The sequence below is a fragment of the Schistocerca gregaria genome, chromosome 7 (assembly GCF_023897955.1).
Source record: "Schistocerca gregaria isolate iqSchGreg1 chromosome 7, iqSchGreg1.2, whole genome shotgun sequence".
Lineage (NCBI taxonomy): Eukaryota > Metazoa > Arthropoda > Insecta > Orthoptera > Acrididae > Schistocerca > Schistocerca gregaria.
The window spans coordinates 545684286-545705622 of NC_064926.1; the positions used below are offsets into that span (position 1 = coordinate 545684286).

General features: G+C 39.1%; 1 protein-coding gene across 1 annotated transcript in view; it reads left to right on the forward strand.

Annotated features, from left to right (window-relative positions):
• The first annotated feature begins 9197 nt into the window (after positions 1-9197).
• Positions 9198-21337, forward strand: part of LOC126282471 (protein mini spindles) — a 127412-nt gene continuing 115272 nt past the window's right edge. The window contains exons 1-2 of the mRNA XM_049982127.1: positions 9198-9313; positions 9647-9711. Of these exons, the coding sequence (XP_049838084.1) occupies positions 9655-9711 (57 nt within the window). The 5' untranslated portion in view covers positions 9198-9313; positions 9647-9654. The remainder of the gene's footprint in view (positions 9314-9646; positions 9712-21337) is intronic.

Genomic DNA, 21337 nt, shown 5'->3' on the forward strand with positions numbered 1-21337 from the left:
CGAATCAGCTGCTGATAGTGCCTGCACATGCCGTACACGGTACGGAAACAGCTGGTCCTCCCGTAGCACTCTCCATACAGTGACGTGGTCAACGTTACCTTGTACAGCAGCAACTTCTCTGACGCTGACATTAGGATTATCGTCAACTGCACGAAGAATTGCCTCGTCCATTACAGGCGTTCTCGTCGTTCTAGGTCTTCCCCAGTCGCGAGCCATAGGCTGGAATGTTTCGTGCTCCCTAAGACGCCGATCAATTGCTTCGAACGTCTTCCTGTCGGGACACCTTCGTTCTGGAAATCTGCCTCGGTCAAACGTACCGCGCCACGGCTATTGCCCCTGCTAATCCATACATCAAATGGGCATCTGCCAACTCCGCATTTGTAAACATTGCACTGACTGCAAAACCACGTTCGTGATGAACACTAACTTGTTGATGCTACGTACTGTTGAGCAATGAGTCGCATGTCAACACAAGCACCAAAGTCAACATTACCTTCCTTCAATTGGGCCAACTGGCGGAGAATCGAGGAAGTACAGTACACACTGACGAAACTAAAATGAGCTCTGACATGGAAATTAAGCGTTTACAGACACATGTCCACATAACATCTTTTCTTTATGTGTATGTGAGGAATGTTTCCTGAAAGTTTGGCCGTACTTTTTTGTAACACCCTGTATAAGAAAACCCTTTTTCTTATTTTTATGTAGATAGTTGTATTCTACAGATTTATTGGCAGCTTCACATGTAGTGAAATCAATGCAGACTCTGTTCTTCTCAACAGCCTGCAGATTCATGATTGGGTTTTTAAATATAACATCTGAGGTGAATATTTATTTTCCCAAAGCCATGGCATGGCATTTCCCAAGATTCCCATTGCTTCCCTCAACAAAAACCTACATGCATAAATAGCATCAGCTTAAAATCTGTTGGTTTTATTTAAACCATAGATAGTAGACACATTTTGAGGAATTGGAATTTCTCTCTGAGTGATTTGCACGTCTCTCAATAGTTGTACTCTGACTGAATTACTCTCTGACTTCAGAGCTATCATCTCTGATTGGGAAATAGAACATCTCTGTTTGCTTAAGGGACCAGTATCAGTCATGCCTGGGTTGAGTGATATCTGGTTCAATACCTCGTCTGTTTGTTGGTGAAGATGAGTTGGGATCACCGTTATCTTCTTCCTCAGGTCTTCATTTCCTCTACCTCTTGCAATATTATTGGGATTTCCGTCATATGAAAGCTATAAGTACCCTTGGAAAGGCGTTCACCAAGCTATGTAATAAATGATCAACTTATAAGATGGGACCTATTCTTTGAATGACGTTTGGTTTATACAATTTACGTAAGTGAAAAGATGTGCATCTAGCACAAACGCTAAAACATCGACTGCGCAGTCAGAGAAACATTTTAACAGAAGCTGAACTGAGCTTTCTGCTTCGATCTAAATGAAATACACTCCTGGAAATTGAAATAAGAACACCGTGAATTAATTGTCCCAGGAAGGGGAAACTTTATTGACACATTCCTGGGGTCAGATACATCACATGATCACACTGACAGAACCACAGGCACATAGACACAGGCAACAGAGCATGCACAATGTTGGCACTAGTACAGTGTATATCCACCTTTCGCAGTAATGCAGGCTGCTATTCTCCCATGGAGACGATCGTAGAGATGCTGGATGTAGTCCTGTGGAACGGCTTGCCATGGCATTTCCACCTGGCGCCTCAGTTGGACCAGCGTTCGTGCTGGACGTGCAGACCGCGTGAGACGACGCTTCATCCAGTCCCAAACATGCTCAATGGGGGACAGATCCGGAGATCTTGCTGGCCAGGGTAGTTGACTACACCTTCTAGAGCACGTTGGGTGGCACGGGATACATGCGGACGTGCATTGTCCTGTTGGAACAGCAAGTTCCCTTGCCGGTCTAGGAGTGGTAGAACGATGGGTTCGATGACGGTTTGGATGTACCGTGCACTATTCAGTGTCCCCTCGACGATCACCAGAGGTGTACGGCCAGTGTAGGAGATCGCTCCCCACACCATGATGCCGGGTGTTGGCCCTGTGTGCCTCGGTCGTATGCAGTCCTGATTGTGGCGCTCACCTGCACGGCGCCAAACACGCATACGACCATCATTGGCACCAAGGCAGAAGCGACTCTCATCGCTGAAGACAGCACGTCTCCATTCGTCCCTCCACTCACGCCTGTCGCGACACCACTGGAGGCGGGCTGCACGATGTTGGGGCGTGAGCGGAAGACGGCCTAACGGTGTGCGGGACCGTAGCCCAGCTTCATGGAGACGGTTGCGAATGGTCCTCGTCGATACCCCAGGAGCAACAGTGTCCCTAATTTGCTGGGAAGTGGCGGTGCGGTCCCCTACGGCACTGCGTAGGATCCTACGGTCTTGGCGTGCATCCGTGCGTCGCTGCGGTCCGGTCCCAGGTCGACGGGCACGTGCAACTTCCGCCGACCACTGGCGACAACATCGATGTACTGTGGAGACCTCACACCCCATGTGTTGAGCAAATCGCCCGGTACGTCCACCCGGCCTCTCGCATGCCCACTATACCCCCTCGCTCAAAGTCCGTCAACTGCACATACGGTTCACGTCCACGCTGTCGCGGTATGCTACCAGTGTTAAAGACTGCGATGGAGCTCCGTATGCCACGGCAAACTGGCTGACACTGACGGCGGCGGTGCACAAATGCTGCGCAGCTAGCGCCATTCGACGGCCAACACCGCGGTTCCTGGTGTGTCCGCTGTGCCGTGCGTGTGATCATTGCTTGTACAGCCCTCTCGCAGTGTCCGGATCAAGTATGGTGGGTCTGACACACCGGTGTCAATGTGTTCTTTTTTCCATTTCCAGGAGTGTATATGATGGTAAAAACTTTTGTAGATCTTCATATTTTATCGCACATCTTCTTGTAATGTGAATGGGTAAAAAAGTCGACTGTGAGCCATAAAAATGAGCGGTCTTGCCAGTGTGCAGACAACAGTTATTAAGTGTAATGTTCTGCGAATACGTAGAAAGAAAGATTCCTTATCATTTAGCTACAATATAGCAGATCAGCAACTGAAAACAATTAATTCCATAAATTATCTGGGGGTACGCATTAGGAGTGATCTAAAATGGAATGATCATATAAAGTTGATCGTCAGTAAAGCAGATGCCAGACTGAGATTCATTGGAAGAATCCTAAGGAAATGCAATCCAACAACAAAGGGAGTAGTTTACAGTATGCTTCTTTGCCCACTGCTTGAATATTGCTCAGCAGTGTGGGATCTGTACCAGAGAGGGTTGATAGAAGAGATAGAGAAGATCCAACGGAGAGCAGCGCGGTTCGTTACAGGATCATTTAGTAATTGCGAAAGCGTTACGGAGATGATAGATAAACTCCAGTGGAAGACTCTTCAGGATAGACGCTCAGTAGCTCGATATGTGCTTTTGTTGAAGTTTCGAGAACATATCTTCACCGAAGAGTCAAGCAGTATATTGCTCCCTCCTATGTATATCTAGCGAAGAGACGATGAGGATAAAAACAGAGAGATTAGAGCCCACACAGAGGCATACCGACAAACATTCTTTCCACAAACAATACGAGACTGGAATAGAAGGGAGAACCGATAGAGGTACTCAACGTACCCTCCGCCCCACACCGTCAGGTGGCTTGGGGAGTATGGGTGTAGATGTAGATGTAATTAGTAAAATTCAAGTAATTTATTTTCGATACTGTAAATCGGCTAGTTATTGTTATAAAAGCGTTAAACAGTGAAAGAACTTCATTGAAAGAAAGAGAAAGATAACGAGTGTATTTTGTGATATAGACGTGAACAAAGAAGTAATCACAGGACAGGCTGAAATCTTATTGCACCAACATAGTCAGAAAACTGCTTATGTAAGTTATATTGTTTATAAATAAGCCCTAATTGCTTGTGAGAATTTATTGAATAGATTTAGTGTTTACCAGAATTCTCATTCTATTCTTTTCCTTTCTTTTTACCTCCATGTCATATTATTTTTAGAAATGTCAATCAGCCTTTACTACAACAGAAAATACCGTGGCATCCTAGTCGAAGACAGAAGGCCATTCCTTGTTTTATATACAACTCATAGCCATCCCATTTATTAATGATTTCATGTGCAAATGCAATTTTTATTGTTCATTGTTAAAGGTCCTTAGATAATTATAAAATTCATATTTATTATGTAAACGAACCTGGGTTGTTCTTTTCCAAATAATAGAATCCTTTGCATAATCAAAAAGTAGCCTCCTTGTGACAACCATCAGGAGCAGACCAGAAGATGGATGTCTTCGGCCTCTTTAGTGTTTCCTGTGGCAAAGCTGTGCCAAATTGTGAACACAACATTCTAGTATGAAATACAACACCTACATAAGAATTAGATTAAAAATGAAAAAAACTGAAATATATCAATATTTAATTTATTTTTTTATCATACTAGAATCTATATGCTGCAAACTACCGTGAGGCGTATGGCAGAGGGTACATGCCGTTGTACCAGTTATTAGGGTTTCTTCCAGTTCCATTCACATATGGAGCATAGGTAGAATGACTGTTTGAATGCCTCTCTCTATATATGCAGTTATTATTCTAGTATTATCCTCATGATCCCTTTATAAACAATGCCAGTATTTTCCTAGAGTAATCATTTAAAGCTGGTTCTTGAAACTTTATCAACAGACTTTCTCAGGATAGTTCACATCTGTCTTCCATAGTATTCCAGTTCAGTTAATTCAGTAACTTTGTGACACTCTCCCACGGATTAAACAACCCTGTGACAGTTCACACTGTCCTTTTCTGTATGCATTCAATATCCATTGTTAGTCCTGTTAGGAATGAGCGATTCTAGAACTGGCCTCGTGAGTGGTTTGTAAGCAATCTGCTTTGTAGACTGATTGCATATCTCCAGAATTATACAAACAATTCGAAATCTACCACCTGCTTTAGCAATTATTGAACGTATATGATCATTCCACTTCACATCACTGCAAAGTGTTACACTCAGGTATTTGTATTAGTTGCCTGATTCCAACAATTATTCGTTGATATTATAGTCCTCTGATAATGTGTTTTCTCATTTTGTGAAGTGCAAAATTTCATATTTCTGAACATTTAGAGGAAGTTGCCAATATTTGCACTACTCTCAAATCTTATCAAGTGCTGGCTGAATATGTGTGCAACATAAACAGCAAGGGTTCCAACACGCTTCCCTGTGGTACACCCAAAGTTACTTCTACATCTGTTGTTAACTCTCCATCCAAGATAACATGCTGTGTCCTCCCTACCAAAAAGTCCTCAAGTCAGTCACTTGATATCCCTTATGATCGTACTTTTGACAAGAAGTGTAGGTCTGGTATTGAATTAAATGCTTTTTGGAAATCAAGAAATACTGCCTATACTTGACTGCTTTGATCAAAAGCTTTCAGTATGGCATGTGAAAAAAATATGAGTTGAGTTTCCATGATCGATGTTTTTGAAATCCATGCTGAGTGCGTTGGGAGGTCATTCTGTTAAAGATACCTCATTATGCTTGAGCTCAGAATATGTTATAAGATTCTACAACAAACTGATGTCATGGATACTGGACAGTAATTTTGAGCAATACTTTGACAACCCTTCTTGTAGGCAGGTGTGACTTGTTTATTTTTTCAAGAACTGGGAACAGTTTTTTGTTCAAGGGATGTATGATAGATTATAATTATAAAGGGTACTAACTCAGCCACAAAATCAGTATAGAATATGGTAGGGATTTCATTAGGGGCATGAGCTTTGTTCAATTTTAGCGATTCCATCTGTTTTTCAACACCACTGTTACAAATACTTATTTCATTCATTTATGTCCAGCACACGCTTTGACGTCGATCTCGACGTTTGTTCTACCTCCATACTGTAACTCACAAGAGCTTATACCCCCTGTAACTAGCGAGCTTGTATTTCAACACCGAGGGCGGGACCTCTTCCCTCCCTGAAAGGTCCACTGTCCACGTCTCTTGCACCATCATCTATCAACAATGACCCAAAACTTGTGATCTCGACGAACAAAATAGCTCACACACTAGAATGGAGTTATTTCTGTATTTATGATAAATTAACTTCGGAAAATTAGCGATGACGATCTTATTTATTTGGGTGCTAGACAAAAACCCTTAAAATCTGGAAGTTAACTCAGTTTATACCAAGGAGGTTGGAATACCTATAACCTCATTAGTTTACATGCACGAGGGTGAATCATAGCGTTTTCCCATTGGACTTCTAGTCCTGATTTTTCATTGGTCACTTGGTTAGAACTGGAACGACATGGTGGGGATAGTACAAAACCCTGTATCGTTTCCATTCTCAGCACCTTGCAGAAGACCAAAAAGATGTTCTTAGTGTCAAAGATTGTTATTTATGACATATTCCATATCTCCAATAAGTAAAGTCCCCACATTTATGTTACACATACTGAGTATTTCTCCATAATGAACAGAGACACCACTGAGGTATTATGTATATATATCGAAGTGTGATTACTCCATTGAGGAAACTGACTGCAATGCAAATTTATGTGTAAGCATGAAATTCCGCAATGTTATTGAATCTGTAGATTACACAAGCAGTGACTGAAACAATGGAGAAATTTGGAAAAGTCATTAAGGTGCAGAGAGAAGATTTAACCCTCGAGCAGGTGATCCAGTGTTTATAACTCGAGCAGGCACACAGCGTACTTTCCACATATGTCAAGAATAGATGTCTTCATGGAATCGATGCAAACATGTATGAGCAATATCACAGTTCAGTCTTAGTTTAATTAAATAATGATAAAACAAGCTTAAATTACATCAACTGAATCACTGTTTCGTTAAACAGTGATAGAACCTTCATTACATCACTCCATAGCTACGCACATCTGTTACATGACAGTAATGGCCCACTCGAAGCATTAGACAGTGCAGTTGCTTCAGATCCCAGACAATAGCCTTTATGATTGCTAACTATCTCGTAGACAATCGCCTTTTTGTGGTTTGTGCTGCTAGCTCGGAATCTGAATCATTTTCTTCCCAGGGTCATACGTTCATTCTCACCTACCTCACTGCTTACTTTACATTCCTGTGCTCTCTCGGACAAATGGCAGCACAACGTCTCACAGTGTTAGCTGAAGTAATAATGAAGGAATAGACACAGGGTCAGAATTGAGAAACAACAATGGAACAGTGCAAGATAAAGTTATTTGTGGGTGGCTCACATTATACTCAGGCCTGCCCACTCATGGGTTAGGAAGCTTGAGATTTGCTAATGACATTGCAGTTGTGTCATTTGCAGTAAATGACTTAGAAGATAACTTGAAATAAATGGATAGTGTCTTGAAAAAATGATATAAGAAAAATATTAATAAAACTACAGTAAGGATAATTAAGTGTAGCAATATTATTACAGATATTACTCAGGAAATTGGATTAGGGCGGACAACCTAACTGACAATGACTGAAGTAGAGAGGATTAGAAACGCAGTGTGGCAATAACGAAAAGAGAGGATGAAAATAATGTACTACCACTGAATATAAATTTTAGTCTTTGGATGTTTTTTCAGATGGTATTTGTAGGGTAGCTTTGAACATAAGGGAATTGTGGATGATAAACTGTTGAGGCAAATAGATAATAGAATAATTTGAAATGTGGAAGGACAGAAGAGTGCAGAAGATTAGATCGTTAAATCAGGTAAGTAATGAGGAGGTGCCGAATTCATGGCACAATGTGAAAGAAAGAAGTGATTGGTTGATAGACCATAACTATTGCCCCGCAGTTTTATGAGTTGTTGTGTAAATGATTCACAAAGTATCAAATTAAATAAATAGGGGCATTAAGAAATCATTAATTCTGTATTCAAGTAAGTGCGGGGGTTAAAAATTTTTTGTGGGGGCTAAGGCGCAGTAAGGCAAGCACATTGAGATGAAGAAGCTTCTACGCTATGAAAACAATATAAAAAACGAAATACAACTAGGAAACAAGCCATCATAGCAAATTTAGTGGAAGGGATGAGCGAGGGGCACTATCATACCCCATACAGCCTGCTGTGCCTATGATTGTATGAGTATTTTAATTCACTTAACAGCATCCAGTCAGAAATTGTTACAATTGTTTTCATTTGATAGGAAAGCTATACAGAAGATAGTGTTTGCAGAACTATCTCGTCGACCGCAGCTTCCACTCTGAACATCCACATAAAAAGATGCTTCTCGAACAATAACTTGTGAGACTTTATAAGTTGAAGTGAATTGGCGAAATGATAATATGAACAAGATTTAGTTTCACGTTTCCTACCAGATTAAAAAATGTGACCCATATCGGGAATTAAACGCCAATGTTTTCCTGTTATGGGTAAGTGCTCCACCAAGAGATCTACCTGAGCACAGCTCACATCATCTCCTCATAGTTTTGCTTCAGCCAATACCCCATCTCCTACCTTCCAAGCTCCACAGTTCTCTTGCGAAGCTTGCAGTTCTAGCTCCTGGAAGAAATGATAATGCTGAGACATGACTTACGCAAAGCCTGGGGGATGTTTCCAGAATGAATTTTTCACTCTGCAGGAGACTGTTCACTGACACAAAACTTCCTGACTGACGAGAATTGTTTTTGGACTAGACTCGATCCTTGGGTGAAGCCATGTCTACTCAACATCCTTTATTCCAATAGTGCTATGCCTGGAAGTATCGCAGGAGAACTTCCGTGAAATTATGGATGGAGGGGAGTGGGTCGAAGACGAAGTACTGGTTATATTAAAGCTGTGAGGACAGGTCACGCGTCGGACATGGATAGCTTGGTTGGTAGGGCACTTGCCCGATAAAAGCAAAGGTCCTGAGTTCGAGTCCCGTTCTGGCACACAGTTTTAATCTTCCAGGAAATTTCATACCAGCGCACACTCCGCCGCATAGTGAAAAATTCATGCTGGAAAGATTTGGTTTATGGTTAGTATCACCGAGGGAACATTATTGGTTACTCATCTGAATATCAGGAGCTGCCGCTGTGCCACATTTGCTGAATTTTCACTCGACATATTCCTTTTTTGCTTGGATATGCCAGCATATTTTGTTTTCCTTTTTTATAATTTACTTTTTCCTTCTCATAAAAAAATACGGTATTTTTAAATACATCGTTACATCATCTCTGGCTCGAGGGAAAGACAGGCTTATCTTTCTCCGCTATTGACCAATCGAAACTTCTCTTGCAAACCATATAGGGTTTAAATGCAGTTGTCGTTAGGTGTGTACTGTATGTAGGAATTTCTAAGCATTTGTTGTGGTAAGGTGAGTGGTTGCAGATCAAAATTTTGTACGTCTGTTGCTCAATAACACGATAAAATTTTGTAAACACAGAACGACAGTTATGGTTAAGGTAGTGGAGTCTTTGCACGAGGATAGTTCGTTGAAGGCGTAGTACTGTCAAACTAAATTTGTACTGAAGTGGACAAATTGTTTTTGTTTGCTATTTATATGTACACAGGTGTGTGTCATAGAAATACGTCGTTATGAGAAAACTGTTTTGAAAGCGTGTGTCCTGTGTATATTCATTGGCCCTAACTGTCAACTTACATTTTAATGTTTTTGTTGAAGTTTGTGACAACCGTTCTATCTTTGCAGGTTAAATAATGGAAGAAAATACGGAGTACTTAAAACTCCCTGTTGAGGAACAGTGTGTACATAAGGTAAGACTTTTTAAAATTCTTTTCCGTAAAACGCGCAGTAAAACAATGTGTGTTTAATATTTCGTGTGAACTTAATGATGATCATACAGGTAGGACAGTAAATACTTCAACCGCTTGTAGCAGCTGGTGTATTACTGCTTTTAGGCAGATATGAAGTATGTTGCCTTAATTTAAACGTGACAATTCGAGAAGGTGATGTGACCTTCACGAATATTTGAAATAGTGTTGATGTGCTACGGAAGCAATTATAGTTTAACAAATGAATCTTAATTCCTGTTTGTGTTAATAACGGTGAAAAAACATTTGACGTTGACTTTGCTGATGTGTAATCTGTTAGTCACGTCGACCGTACAATCATATTTAGAATATTAAATTTTATGTTGAACCTCTTATTTCTATCCTTTTTATGTTTCTTTGGTATGCAAAGGCATCCGAAAAGCAGGAACGTCTTTACATGAACATTTGAAAACATTTCTGTTGCTAAAGGTTTTATTGCTACAGATATGTTGTCAAGAGTTTAACAGCCTAGTTTTGCATTCCTTTCTGTGCCAAAACTACGTAGCCTACCTAGAGGTACTAATAATTAAAGAATGATTTATTTGTGGCATAGGGACTACTGTCACTGAAGGCAAAGAAGGTTTTCTTCGATATAAAATTGAGGGCATTTCGTAATTATATAGATTATGCAGTGAATCCTTTTCATTTTTCTCTTCCTTTGAAAATAAAATTGCTGATTGGCTACTTGTGTCAATCTCTATGTATTTTAAAGTGACTTCGTCGCAGAAAGGGCGAACTGGTCCATTCCAAATGTCTCAAAATAGCACCATTCAGTAATATTCCTTAAACACTGAGATGTTGTACGTACTTTTTGACTGTGGTATACATTATTTTATGTAATCTTAATGTATTAGCATTGTCTGTGTACACTATTGGAGATTGCTTTAGCAGTTAAAGTAATTCTTGTAGTAACTGGCTTAATCATATTGATTCCTTGGTTTCTTCACTTGCTTGCTGTAATAATTTCTGCTTAAACTGCAGACATTGCAGGTAACCTATGAAAGTGAATTGCCACTGATATAGCTGTGCCAGAGTAAAATGTTGGTTGTTAAACACCTTGTCTACCAGTCTCCAACAAAATCGGGTCATTGCAAATTCTCAAATCTCCTTTTATAAATATCATTGTAATTTATGGTGGCTTTGAGTTGTAAGAGTGTTTCGTGAGATTCCAGTCTCAAGTAATTCATTTTCTGAGGCATAAAATCTTTCTCATTTGGTTCAAATGGCTCTGAGCACTATGGGACTCAACTGCTGTGGTCATCAGTCCCCTAGAACTTAGAACTACTTAAACCTAACCAACCTAAAGACATCACACACACCCATGCCCGAGGCAGGATTCGAACCTGCGACCGTGGCAGCAGTGCTGCTCTGGGCTGGAGAGCCTAGAACCGCATGGCCACCGCGGCCAGCTGTTCTCATTTGGCTAAGATACCTCATCAAAAATAGAATCTTTGTCGTCTTCTGTTAGTGGTAGAAGATAGGCTGATTTTGTCTTTCATTCTCCTGATAACTACATCAGGAAATTCAGAAGCTTCTGATTCTAGGAATACTATTGTTTATCCTATTTAAGTTCACTTGGTTTGATTTCCTCTGGACAGATTCTGGTTAGTGTTCACAGTAACAGTAACAAATATTGCATTACTTCAGCACCACCTATTAAGCACAGGATTCAATTTCCTATGGCTACTGGTCTGATGTAAGAATTTCGATTTGAATTTACTTGTTCAGCTTGCATATTGATTTCATTGCACTTTTAGAAGGTTGGTAAACTGCATTCCAAACTTGGCAGACTTACAAATTTGTCATTAGTTTCCAGTTTGAATTTTGTTTTGATCCGGTTCTTCACGTTGGTTTGTCTTAACCGGTCTGTTCACACAGCTGCTACAAGTTACATCCACTTGAACCTACTTACAGTGATCAAGCTGTGGTCCACCTTTGTGATTTCACCCTCTTTTGCCTCTGTTAAGAAATTAACAATTCTTTGATGCTGTGGGATGCATCTTATCAGCCAGTCGTATCTTTTAGTTGTACTATGAACTTTTGTCCGTGAGGCACAATAAACTTCTGTCCCATTTGGGGGTGGGGGAGGGGGCAGAGATCTAACTCGAAATCTTAGCTCCCTGTTTATCACCCATAATACAATGAGTGACTGATCCTCCTGATATCCTCACCTAGTGTCAGTTCATAGCTCTTATTCCAGATGAACCTATGGCCGCACCGCACTCTGCCTACACTTGTGCATGTTGTGCAGTCTTTTCACAGTCTGTTCAGTGTTCTCTGGAAGTCATTCTTGTGACAGTGTCACAACTGTTGAGTGTACACTATCCATATTACTCACAACTCTTCTATTTGATCAATGAGTCTGAGACTTACAGCCTTGGTGTTTGTCCCAAGGAAACCCCATTCATCACAGTTTCCCTAATTCAGTTTGGCATCTCTTTACCTGACCTACTTAGATAATCATCATTCTTTCATCTCATCACAGTTCCAACACATGTTTTCTTGGTCTGCACTGTTCGTCCGCATGTCACTTAAACGGATGCTGTGTGTCTTTTTCTGAAAACACTTATTGCCAATCTACATTTTATGTCAGAGATGTTATCTATATCATCTCTACTTATCATCACACATTTTTCTGCCCTTTTGCCCAAGTAGCAAAACCTGTGTACTAACTTTGTGAGAGTTACTCATCTCGTTCTTTCAACATAGTGTGATTTTATTGCAGTTTCATGCCATTACCTTTGTTTCAGTGTTGCACATTTTTTCAAGGCAGGGCGATTTTGTCTTGCATCATACAGATCATGTCAACTCGGTCATCAACTTCACTGGAAAAAATATGTATTAGACCTTTATATTATAAGTGTTAATAAATGAAGTGTTTTCGTTTTTCTTATTTTTTGTAAATGGTGTGGCCCTTTGAAAAGCGTATATTACGTAAATAATTCTTAAAACAGTAGATAACAAAAAATATATCACCAATAAACCAAGACCTGACATGTTTGGCGTTAAAGCTCCCTCTTAGTGTGATAAATTTAGTTGACACTTGCACAATTATCGGCTTCCTTTAACTTACAAATTTAAGATGGAAAATACAGAATTTAAGTTGACTTTTTCACTTAAATTTTTTTCTAATTTGGAAAGACACAGAATGCTATCTTTTGTCATATTACCAGATATTAATGATGTTATAAACAGTATCTTCTCTGCTCCATTTATCTGAATTATGTAAAAATTTATTACTAAAATGTAAAAAATTGCTTTTTGTGAGTTTTTACAAATTATTTACTCTAAAACCCTCATCTGAAAACTTGAGAATTAAACAAAATATTGTTAGGGTTAATATGTTAGTAGTCAGTGCAAACACAGTGGTCAATATTTTTTTTGTGTAAAATGTTAAATTTTTTCAACATTCTGCATGTGCATCACAGAATTTCTAGTGTAATATTTGCATGTTGGCAAGATTGTTTACCGCGCTCTTCTGTTTATAACAAACATGTGAGAACTTGCACATAATCCATTCTCCATAGAGTTCTGTGTTTGGTTTGAATTTTTTGTTAGACACAATGTAAGTGAGGAAATACAGTAGTGAAAGAATGAGGAATATAGACTATGAAAAAGACACAAGAAGGTGGTGTTTAAGAAAAGTGGAAAAAAGCTTCAGTTGCTGGAAACCTATCGGAGGTATTCCAGAAATATCTTTGTCTCAGATTATATTAGCATCACATACCTCGTGCACAAATTGCTACTCTTGCTACAAGAAGAAATTCAGTGACAGCCCACCTGTATGATCACTATCACCCAAATGTGAAACTGAAGAAGGCAGTGCAGATACTTATAATCCTGGGTGCGACTGTTAGCATTCCTGCTGTAGCCCCTATTTACCCCCCCCCCCCCCCCCCTTAAACACCCAGAAATCGTAAGAAGCAGAAGAAGAAAACAGCATGTAAAAAAGAAAAGTGGGAGAAATTGGAACAAGTTTTACACGATCATCATCAGAACTTTGTGAAGTGTGTCGTGTAGATGCACATAGTGCAGAACCTGGAGATAATTGATATGTGCACAAAATGTGGTGTGTGGTTTCAAAACCTAAATACTGCTATTTCGGCAGCCACTTGTACTGAGATACCAGGTAGCTACTCAAAGCAGCAGATACAGAAATACATCCCCACTTCCTCACCTTATTTGACTTAGACTTTATAAAATAAAGAATGAGAAAGGTATTTGGTCAGATCTTTACTGTGGGCATTCTTTGCGCTTACTGTTGATCTGGAATATTACCTAAGTGATGACAAAGATTGCAGAAGGCAAAGTCCTGACCTGGTTGATGTTGTGTCTTGGTGAAAATGGTGAAAAAGTTAAACAGGTAAAAAGATATGACAAGATCAATAAGAGAAGCATATCTCCTAATGAAAAAGGATAGCCAGAATTTAAAAATTGGTTTCGCAAAATTCTACTTATGAGTAAAATGGGTAAATTGACAGCCAGTGAAGGAAGTATGTACATGTATTTACTGCATTAATTTGAAACTTGTTTGTTTCACCACAAGCAGTGTATAGTTTTACCTCCTTAACATACTGTTGATTTTTCACTCATTTCATAATAGACTCTATTAATAAGCTTAGAGAGGAGTAAGATGTACAAATAACTTTTTTACTTACCTCCTTTTCTCCTAGTTGGCTCCAGTTCGTTGTATTTAGGGGTTAATTTTTAATTTTTGGCCAATTGGTTCTGGGTCGAGTGGCAGGACTGAACCAAAAACTTCGAAGCTTCTGTGACAAACTAGGCTGCAACTTTCTGGATTTCAGCCAAAAAACTGAGAGCTGTAGGGTGCCCCTAAATGGGTCTGGTGTGCACTAAGCATGAGAAGCTGCTACTCAGGTGATTGACTGTGTGTGGGGTGCATACAAGGGTTTTTCAGATTAGGCGATTCTCCATCCTGTCCAGATAACAGCTGTAGGAAGCCCAGAAGTATTGGTGTAAGATCGAAAAATGCCTCCTACAGGTGGGAATATTAAAATCCTAATGGTAGACTGGCAAAGCATTTGCAGCAAAGTGCCAGAGTTTGAGTGCTCAGAAAAAGCAGTGAAGCTCACATAATATTAGGTACAGAAAGGTGACTAAAACCTGACATTGATAGTAGTGAGATTTTTGGGGAAAATTTAAGTGTATATCGAAAGGGCAGGGAAATCCTCGGAGATAGACATGGAAGCTACATGTGAGATTGTTTGGGCAGGATTCAGTATCAGAGGCGGGTAAAAATAATTGGATCCTTGTATCACCCATCAGACTAATCTCCTGTGTAACCTAAAACTGTAGAGAAACACTCGGTTCCCTAATCATTCTGAAATCATCAGTGGAGCATTTCACCATCTACAAATCAAGTAGCAAAGTTATAGTTTTGTTAGTCATAGGTGTGATAAAACATCCTGTGAAACATTGTTAAATGTCTTCTCTGAAAACTGCCTAGAACTGATAATTGGGAACCCCAATCATTATGGAAATATATTGCACTTAATGGCAACAAATAGACGTGACCACCTCAAGGATGTCCACGTCGGTGACCACAACGAGGTTGCGGCAGCAGCGATTACCATCGTACAAAGGACAACTAAACCAAGCAGGAAGATAAAGAAAGAAAGAAAAAAAGAATAGGGCTATAGACAGAGAGGTATTGAATGAAACATTTGGCTGTCAAGAGAGCAATGACTATCATAGCAGAATGTTGTCAAATGATATTTTACAAAACCAAAGCAATTCTGGTCATATGTAAAGGCACCAAAGTTGGTGTCCAATCCCTAGTGAATGAAACAAGAACTGAAATTAAGGCTAGCAAAGCAAAATCTGAATGCTTAGCTCATTTTTTCAAATGTTCTTTTACAAAGGAAAACCCTGGAGAATTGCCCCAATTTCCTCCTCGTGCCACTGAAAAGATGAATGAAATAAATATTAGTGTCAGTGGTGTTGAAGAACAGCTGAAATTGTTAAAATTGAACAAAGCTTCGGGCTCTGGTGGAATCCCTGTCAGCAGCAGCAGAATTTGCTTCTGAGTTAGCCCCTTTTCTGACTATAATCTACCGTAGATCCCTCAAATAAGAAACCTTGCCCAGATCTTGGAAAAAGGCACAGGTCAAACCCATCTATAAGAAGGGTAGTAGAAATGATCCACAAAACTACTGTTCAGTATCCTTGACATCAGTGTGCTGTAGAATCTTAGAACATATTCTGAGCTCAAACATAATGTGGTACCTTGAACAGAGTGACCTCCTTAATGCCAACCAGCATGTATTTCAAAAACATCGATCATGGGAACCCAATTCGCACTTTTCGCATGACATACTGAAAGCTGTGGATCAAGGCAACCGGGTAGATGGAGTGATTCTTAATTTCTGGAAAACATTCGACTCCGTACGACACTTACCCTTATTGTCAAATGTGTATTCATATGGGCATTAAGTGAAGTTTGTGAGGACTTTTTGGTAGGGAGGACACAGCATGTTATATATTGAATGGAGAGTCATCACCAGATGTAGAATTAACTTCAGGTGTGCCCCAGGGAAAGGTGTTAGAACTCTTACTGTTCATGTTATATATTAACGACCCTGTAGACAGTATTAATACTAACCTCAAACTTTTTGCAGATAAAGCAGTTTTCTATAATGAAGTACTGTCTGAGAGAAGCTGCATGAATATTCAGTCAAATGGGTTCAAAGATTGGCAACTTGCTCTAAATGTTCAGAAGTGTAAAACTGTGCACTTCACAAAACAAAAAAACACAGTATCCCATGACTATAATAGCAGTGTTTCACTGTTGGAGTAGGCCAACTCATACAAATACCTAGGTGTAACACTTTGTAGTGATGTGAAATGGAATGATCACGTAGGTTCAGCTGTGGGTAAAGCAGGTGGTAGCCTTCGGTTTATTGGTAGAATACTGGGAAGTGCAGTCAATCTACAAAGGAGAATGCTTAGAAATTACTTTTCCGACCTGTTCTAGAATATTGCTCAAGTGTAAGGGACATGTACCAAGTACGAATAACAGGAGATAGTGAATTTATATAGAGAAAGGCAGCATGATTGGTCCCAGGTTTGTTTTATCCATGAGTGTTGCAGAAATACTGAAAGAACTGAACTGGCAAACTCTTGTGGGCAGATGTAAACTAGCCCAAAAAATCTCTTAACAAAGTTTCACAAACCGGCTTCAAATGGTGATTCTAGGAATACACTACAGTCCCTTACGTATTTGCTCACACAGATATCGTGATAATGAGATTAGAATAATTGCTATACGCACGCACAGAGACATTCAAACAACCATGCTTCCCGTACTCCTTGTGTTAATGGGATGTACCCTCTGCTGTGCACCTCTCTGTGGTTTCTGCATTATAGATGTAGATGTACAAAAAAGCCTTTAGATGGCATGGTGAGGAAATTGCATAGTGTACATCATAGGCTGTAACTGTCTCTCTTTTCGGTTAGTTCCCTTTAATGTCCTTAGACTCTCATAGACTGGAGTCTGTTTTCTGTTAAAGTTGTTTATTAACTTTGAGTCCCTGTATTTTATCTTTGTTACCTCAGAATTTTTCAACAGTGTCACATATCTTATCTATCCTCCAAGAGAAGTCATAGGGTAAGTATTGCCTTGCACTTTCCTGCATTTCTCCAGAAAGCCAGTTTGTCTTCCGTAGATTACCTACTTATTTGTTCCAACCTTTGGTAGATAATTCAGCATAATTTCATCTTGTCCTCAGTCATCCTTGGTCCCTTATGTCCTCCATGTGTCCTGAAAATGCTACTGGTCTTCACTCTTCCATCTGAATTGGGTGTTTGCCCATGTTGATATTCTTTTCTGCATCCTTTGGCCAATATTAGCTCCTGAGTTCTAAAGGTCTGTCGGTACCTGAATCATTTTTTGTTTTGTTTTTTGAATATGCTCTTTTCTTGTAACTGTGGGGGGTGGGGGTCCCTGTTGTGGCCAAATATTGTCATTAATATCTTTCTCTTGAAGAATAGCAGATTTTGTTCATTTTCCTTAACTTCAGTGTTTCAGGCATGTACAGAGCCACCAAGGAAATTACACTTTGCTATGGTCTCATTTTATAACTTCTTAAAATAGCTGTACTGTGCAGCACATATATAGTCCAGAATGTTCTCTATTTGCCACTGCCATTGTGATCCTTGCTTTAGTTTGTTTCCATTCTATTCTGTTCACCAACGATGTTTCCCAAATATTTAAATAAGTCTAATCTTTTAAAAGTATACTAATCAAATTTCAAACGGATAGCATCATAGGGTGCCTTGCTCACAACCATGTACTACTTTTTCTCCTCATAAATTTGTAACTTGCTATCTGACCTTGCAGTGTTTCTGTAAGAACTTGTCAGAGCTGTAAGTCTGTTTTATCACTTGTTCTAACTAAATGTCCACAAGTGCAAGCAGATTCATCATGTTATTACTAATTTTTCTATGTTCTATTTTTATCTAAAACTAAATTAAAAACTATTGGAGATAATGTCTCTGTTTTAAGACCAGTGTTGATTTCATAATGCTAAGACATTCTTATCCTGATATTTACTATACAGTAGGTTTCCTCTAAACACGTGTACACTAGATGTATTGGCATTTGTGTTTAAGTCGGCAAAAAAAAAAGTGAATGCCAAGTTCATGTTCCTGATCTTTTGTGGCTGCCTATCAGAGCATAAAAAAGGTGATCTGTACTGAAATGACTTTGATAGTCTCCTGTAATTCTTTATGCAGTAGGGTCAGTCTCTTCAATGGACACTGAAAATTTTGTAGCTAACATTGAGTGTTATCCCTCTGTAATCATCACATATAGGTTTTTTTCCAGGGCAGATTATGGCCATTTTGGAGTTGTGAAGCAGTTTTTCATATTCCAAAATATTCAACAGTGTTGTAATTATTTTAAACAGTACAGTTCCTCCCATTGGTAAAAGTTATGTATTGGACCTCCCAGATATCTGGCCACACTACAAATCAGTCTTGTCTCCACAACGAATATTTCGATGGGGGTGGGGGGAGGGATTCTAATACGTAACCTTAGCCCTCTATTTCTTAAGAGTTCTCCTGCTATTTGATCTTTGCCAAAAGCCTTATTGTTATATAGGTTTTTGATAATTTGTAGTATTTCTTCATTTGGGGGTCTCTACTTTGCTGTCTACGGTATCTGGTACCTCACATTTGAGACTCCTTGTGGTCATAACAGTTCAGTAATTTTACGAACTATTCGGTGCATTGCTATTTTGTGTTCACGAGTATCTTCCCCTGTGTGCTTTCAATAAGTGTCTCCTTTACATTGATGAGTAGCAACTTTCCTTATCATTATATTGTTACTTATGTGTGTTGCTCTCTGTATGTACTTTTTGGTGTATTTGTCTTGTTCTGTGGTAGATACAGTCCTCTTTGGATTCTTCTGTTAGCCCCTTGTAATATTTACTGTTTCCTGCCTCATTGTAGTTGCAGTTTTGTTCTTTGTTCTGATATACTTGTCTTTTGACTCTTGATCCTTCATATTTTCTAACCACATCTTCATAGCCAAACTTCTCTCTTAAATTTTTGCTGGCATTATTTATTAAACCAAACCTTTTCTGACGTCATGGTGGAAATTGAAACACAAACATGCAAAGTGATTATTGCCGGGTTATGTACAGGGATACCTCAGCAACTGCATTGTTCACACTCTATTCCTGTGCTTGTAGTTGTGCTTTTATGTTCATTTTCATTAGCTGACATGAAGATTCTGTGGTTATAACCATGTTAAACTTCGCAGGCAAGCAAGGAAACTCTACAAATCATTGTATATGTTTTGTAGCAAATTTATTAATGTGTTCATTATGTCTTTGTTTTCCATTTTAGTCAGTTTCACAGGTTTGTATTTAGGTCACAGTGTACATGATAGTACATAAGTGCTTAAACCCCATTATTTGCAAAGAAAATACTCAGCAACTCAGTTATAATGGCCTCTCATTTCTGTTATAAATGTGGCAGGTTGTATGATCCAAATATATAACAGAATGTTTCATGTTGATTGATTGTTGTGAGTTTAGGTACAAAAATGAGTCTTCACTAGTGGTAAAAACTCATTCTTATTTCTTTTTTAAAGTTTTCTTCTTGTTCGCAATTGGAGTTACCAATACACACACGTATTGACTGGAGGGTTACTCTAAAAATCATTCTTTTAACAGTAAGATGAATACAAAACAATTTAACATAAATTACATAGTTGAATTTTAGTGCTTTTGCATTCTGTTGTTGATCATGTCGATATTTTCCTTCATTATTGCAGGAAAGTGAAATTGCCCCATTCCAGTTGCTGGTTGTCTTGCAAAATGTGTTTGTGACTGACACTGCAGCACTAATTATAAATTAGATACTGAGTTGTAAGGATCTCACTCTGCTTGAAACGGACAGAGGGAAAGAGACAGACATGCAAATTTGTGTTAAAATATTGAAATAAGGTTAATATATGTACATTAAAGTACAAAATATTTTCCTGCTGTAGCCATTGGAATAGGCACAGTATTAGCAATACTAGACCAGAGGCAGACCAAAAAGTGATGCCCAGTAGGTTTGTCATGTTCACTTGGCAGATAAATATAAAAATATTACCCAAAAAGAAGTAGAGCCTCAGATTTTATGAGTTTAATTTGAGAGGTTTTTGTCCCGTAAGGTCCTGTTACACGATCCATAACATCCAACTTTACAAATCTGCAGTGTTACTTGGTACTTGTCAGGAATTATTTTTTTTCCTATGTGCAAATTCTCCTCATGTGCATTTTTTATTTTAAAAAGGTTGTGCCAAAGGAAAGAGACAGGGTACCACCAAATAACAGTTCCAGGTTGTTTCTCATGATTCTGGCATTGTAGGGAGTTTTGTGCTTCCATGTATTGTGAATGAGTACATGTAGCCCTTGTAATGATTATTAATGTAATAATAGTAGTTTCATCTTGTTTACATAATTTGTATACCACAAGAAGCTGAGCTGATGAAAGCTCTTGAATTCGTTCATTTAATTCCTGGAGTTGTTATAGTTCTGTAAAATATGAAGTTAATCAGTTTTACTAAGTACACATAGGATGGAAATGTTTCTTGGAGGATACCAGAACTGTGATACTCAAAGGACACTTGAAAATTTTTCATGTGTGTTCAGAAACGCTTCACTTCCTGAACTACAGCATATATGAAATTAACCTGGGCAGGTGGTGACAAAGTTAAAATTTTGTGTGGATGGTAGTATTGGTCAAAAACAGCATCAGATAGAAGACTTTGCCATCAAGTCAAAATCTTGGGAACCTTCCACTTCAGCCTCTCCCCTAATATGTATGTCCACTCTTATTCTAGAGAAGTCTCTGGAAAGGAGAACAGTTCTTTAAAAAGTCTCCAGTCAGGCTGTGTTGCCAGAATGGTTCTTTCAATAAGTGCTTTGATTGATGTACCTTGTAGCTTTAATCAGCCAACTACAGTTCCATTGTTAAAAATGTAACAGAAAAATTGTTTAAGATTGTGTTATGTTGGGGTGGGGGGCTATGTAATGAGGTCTTTTGTACCAAGGGG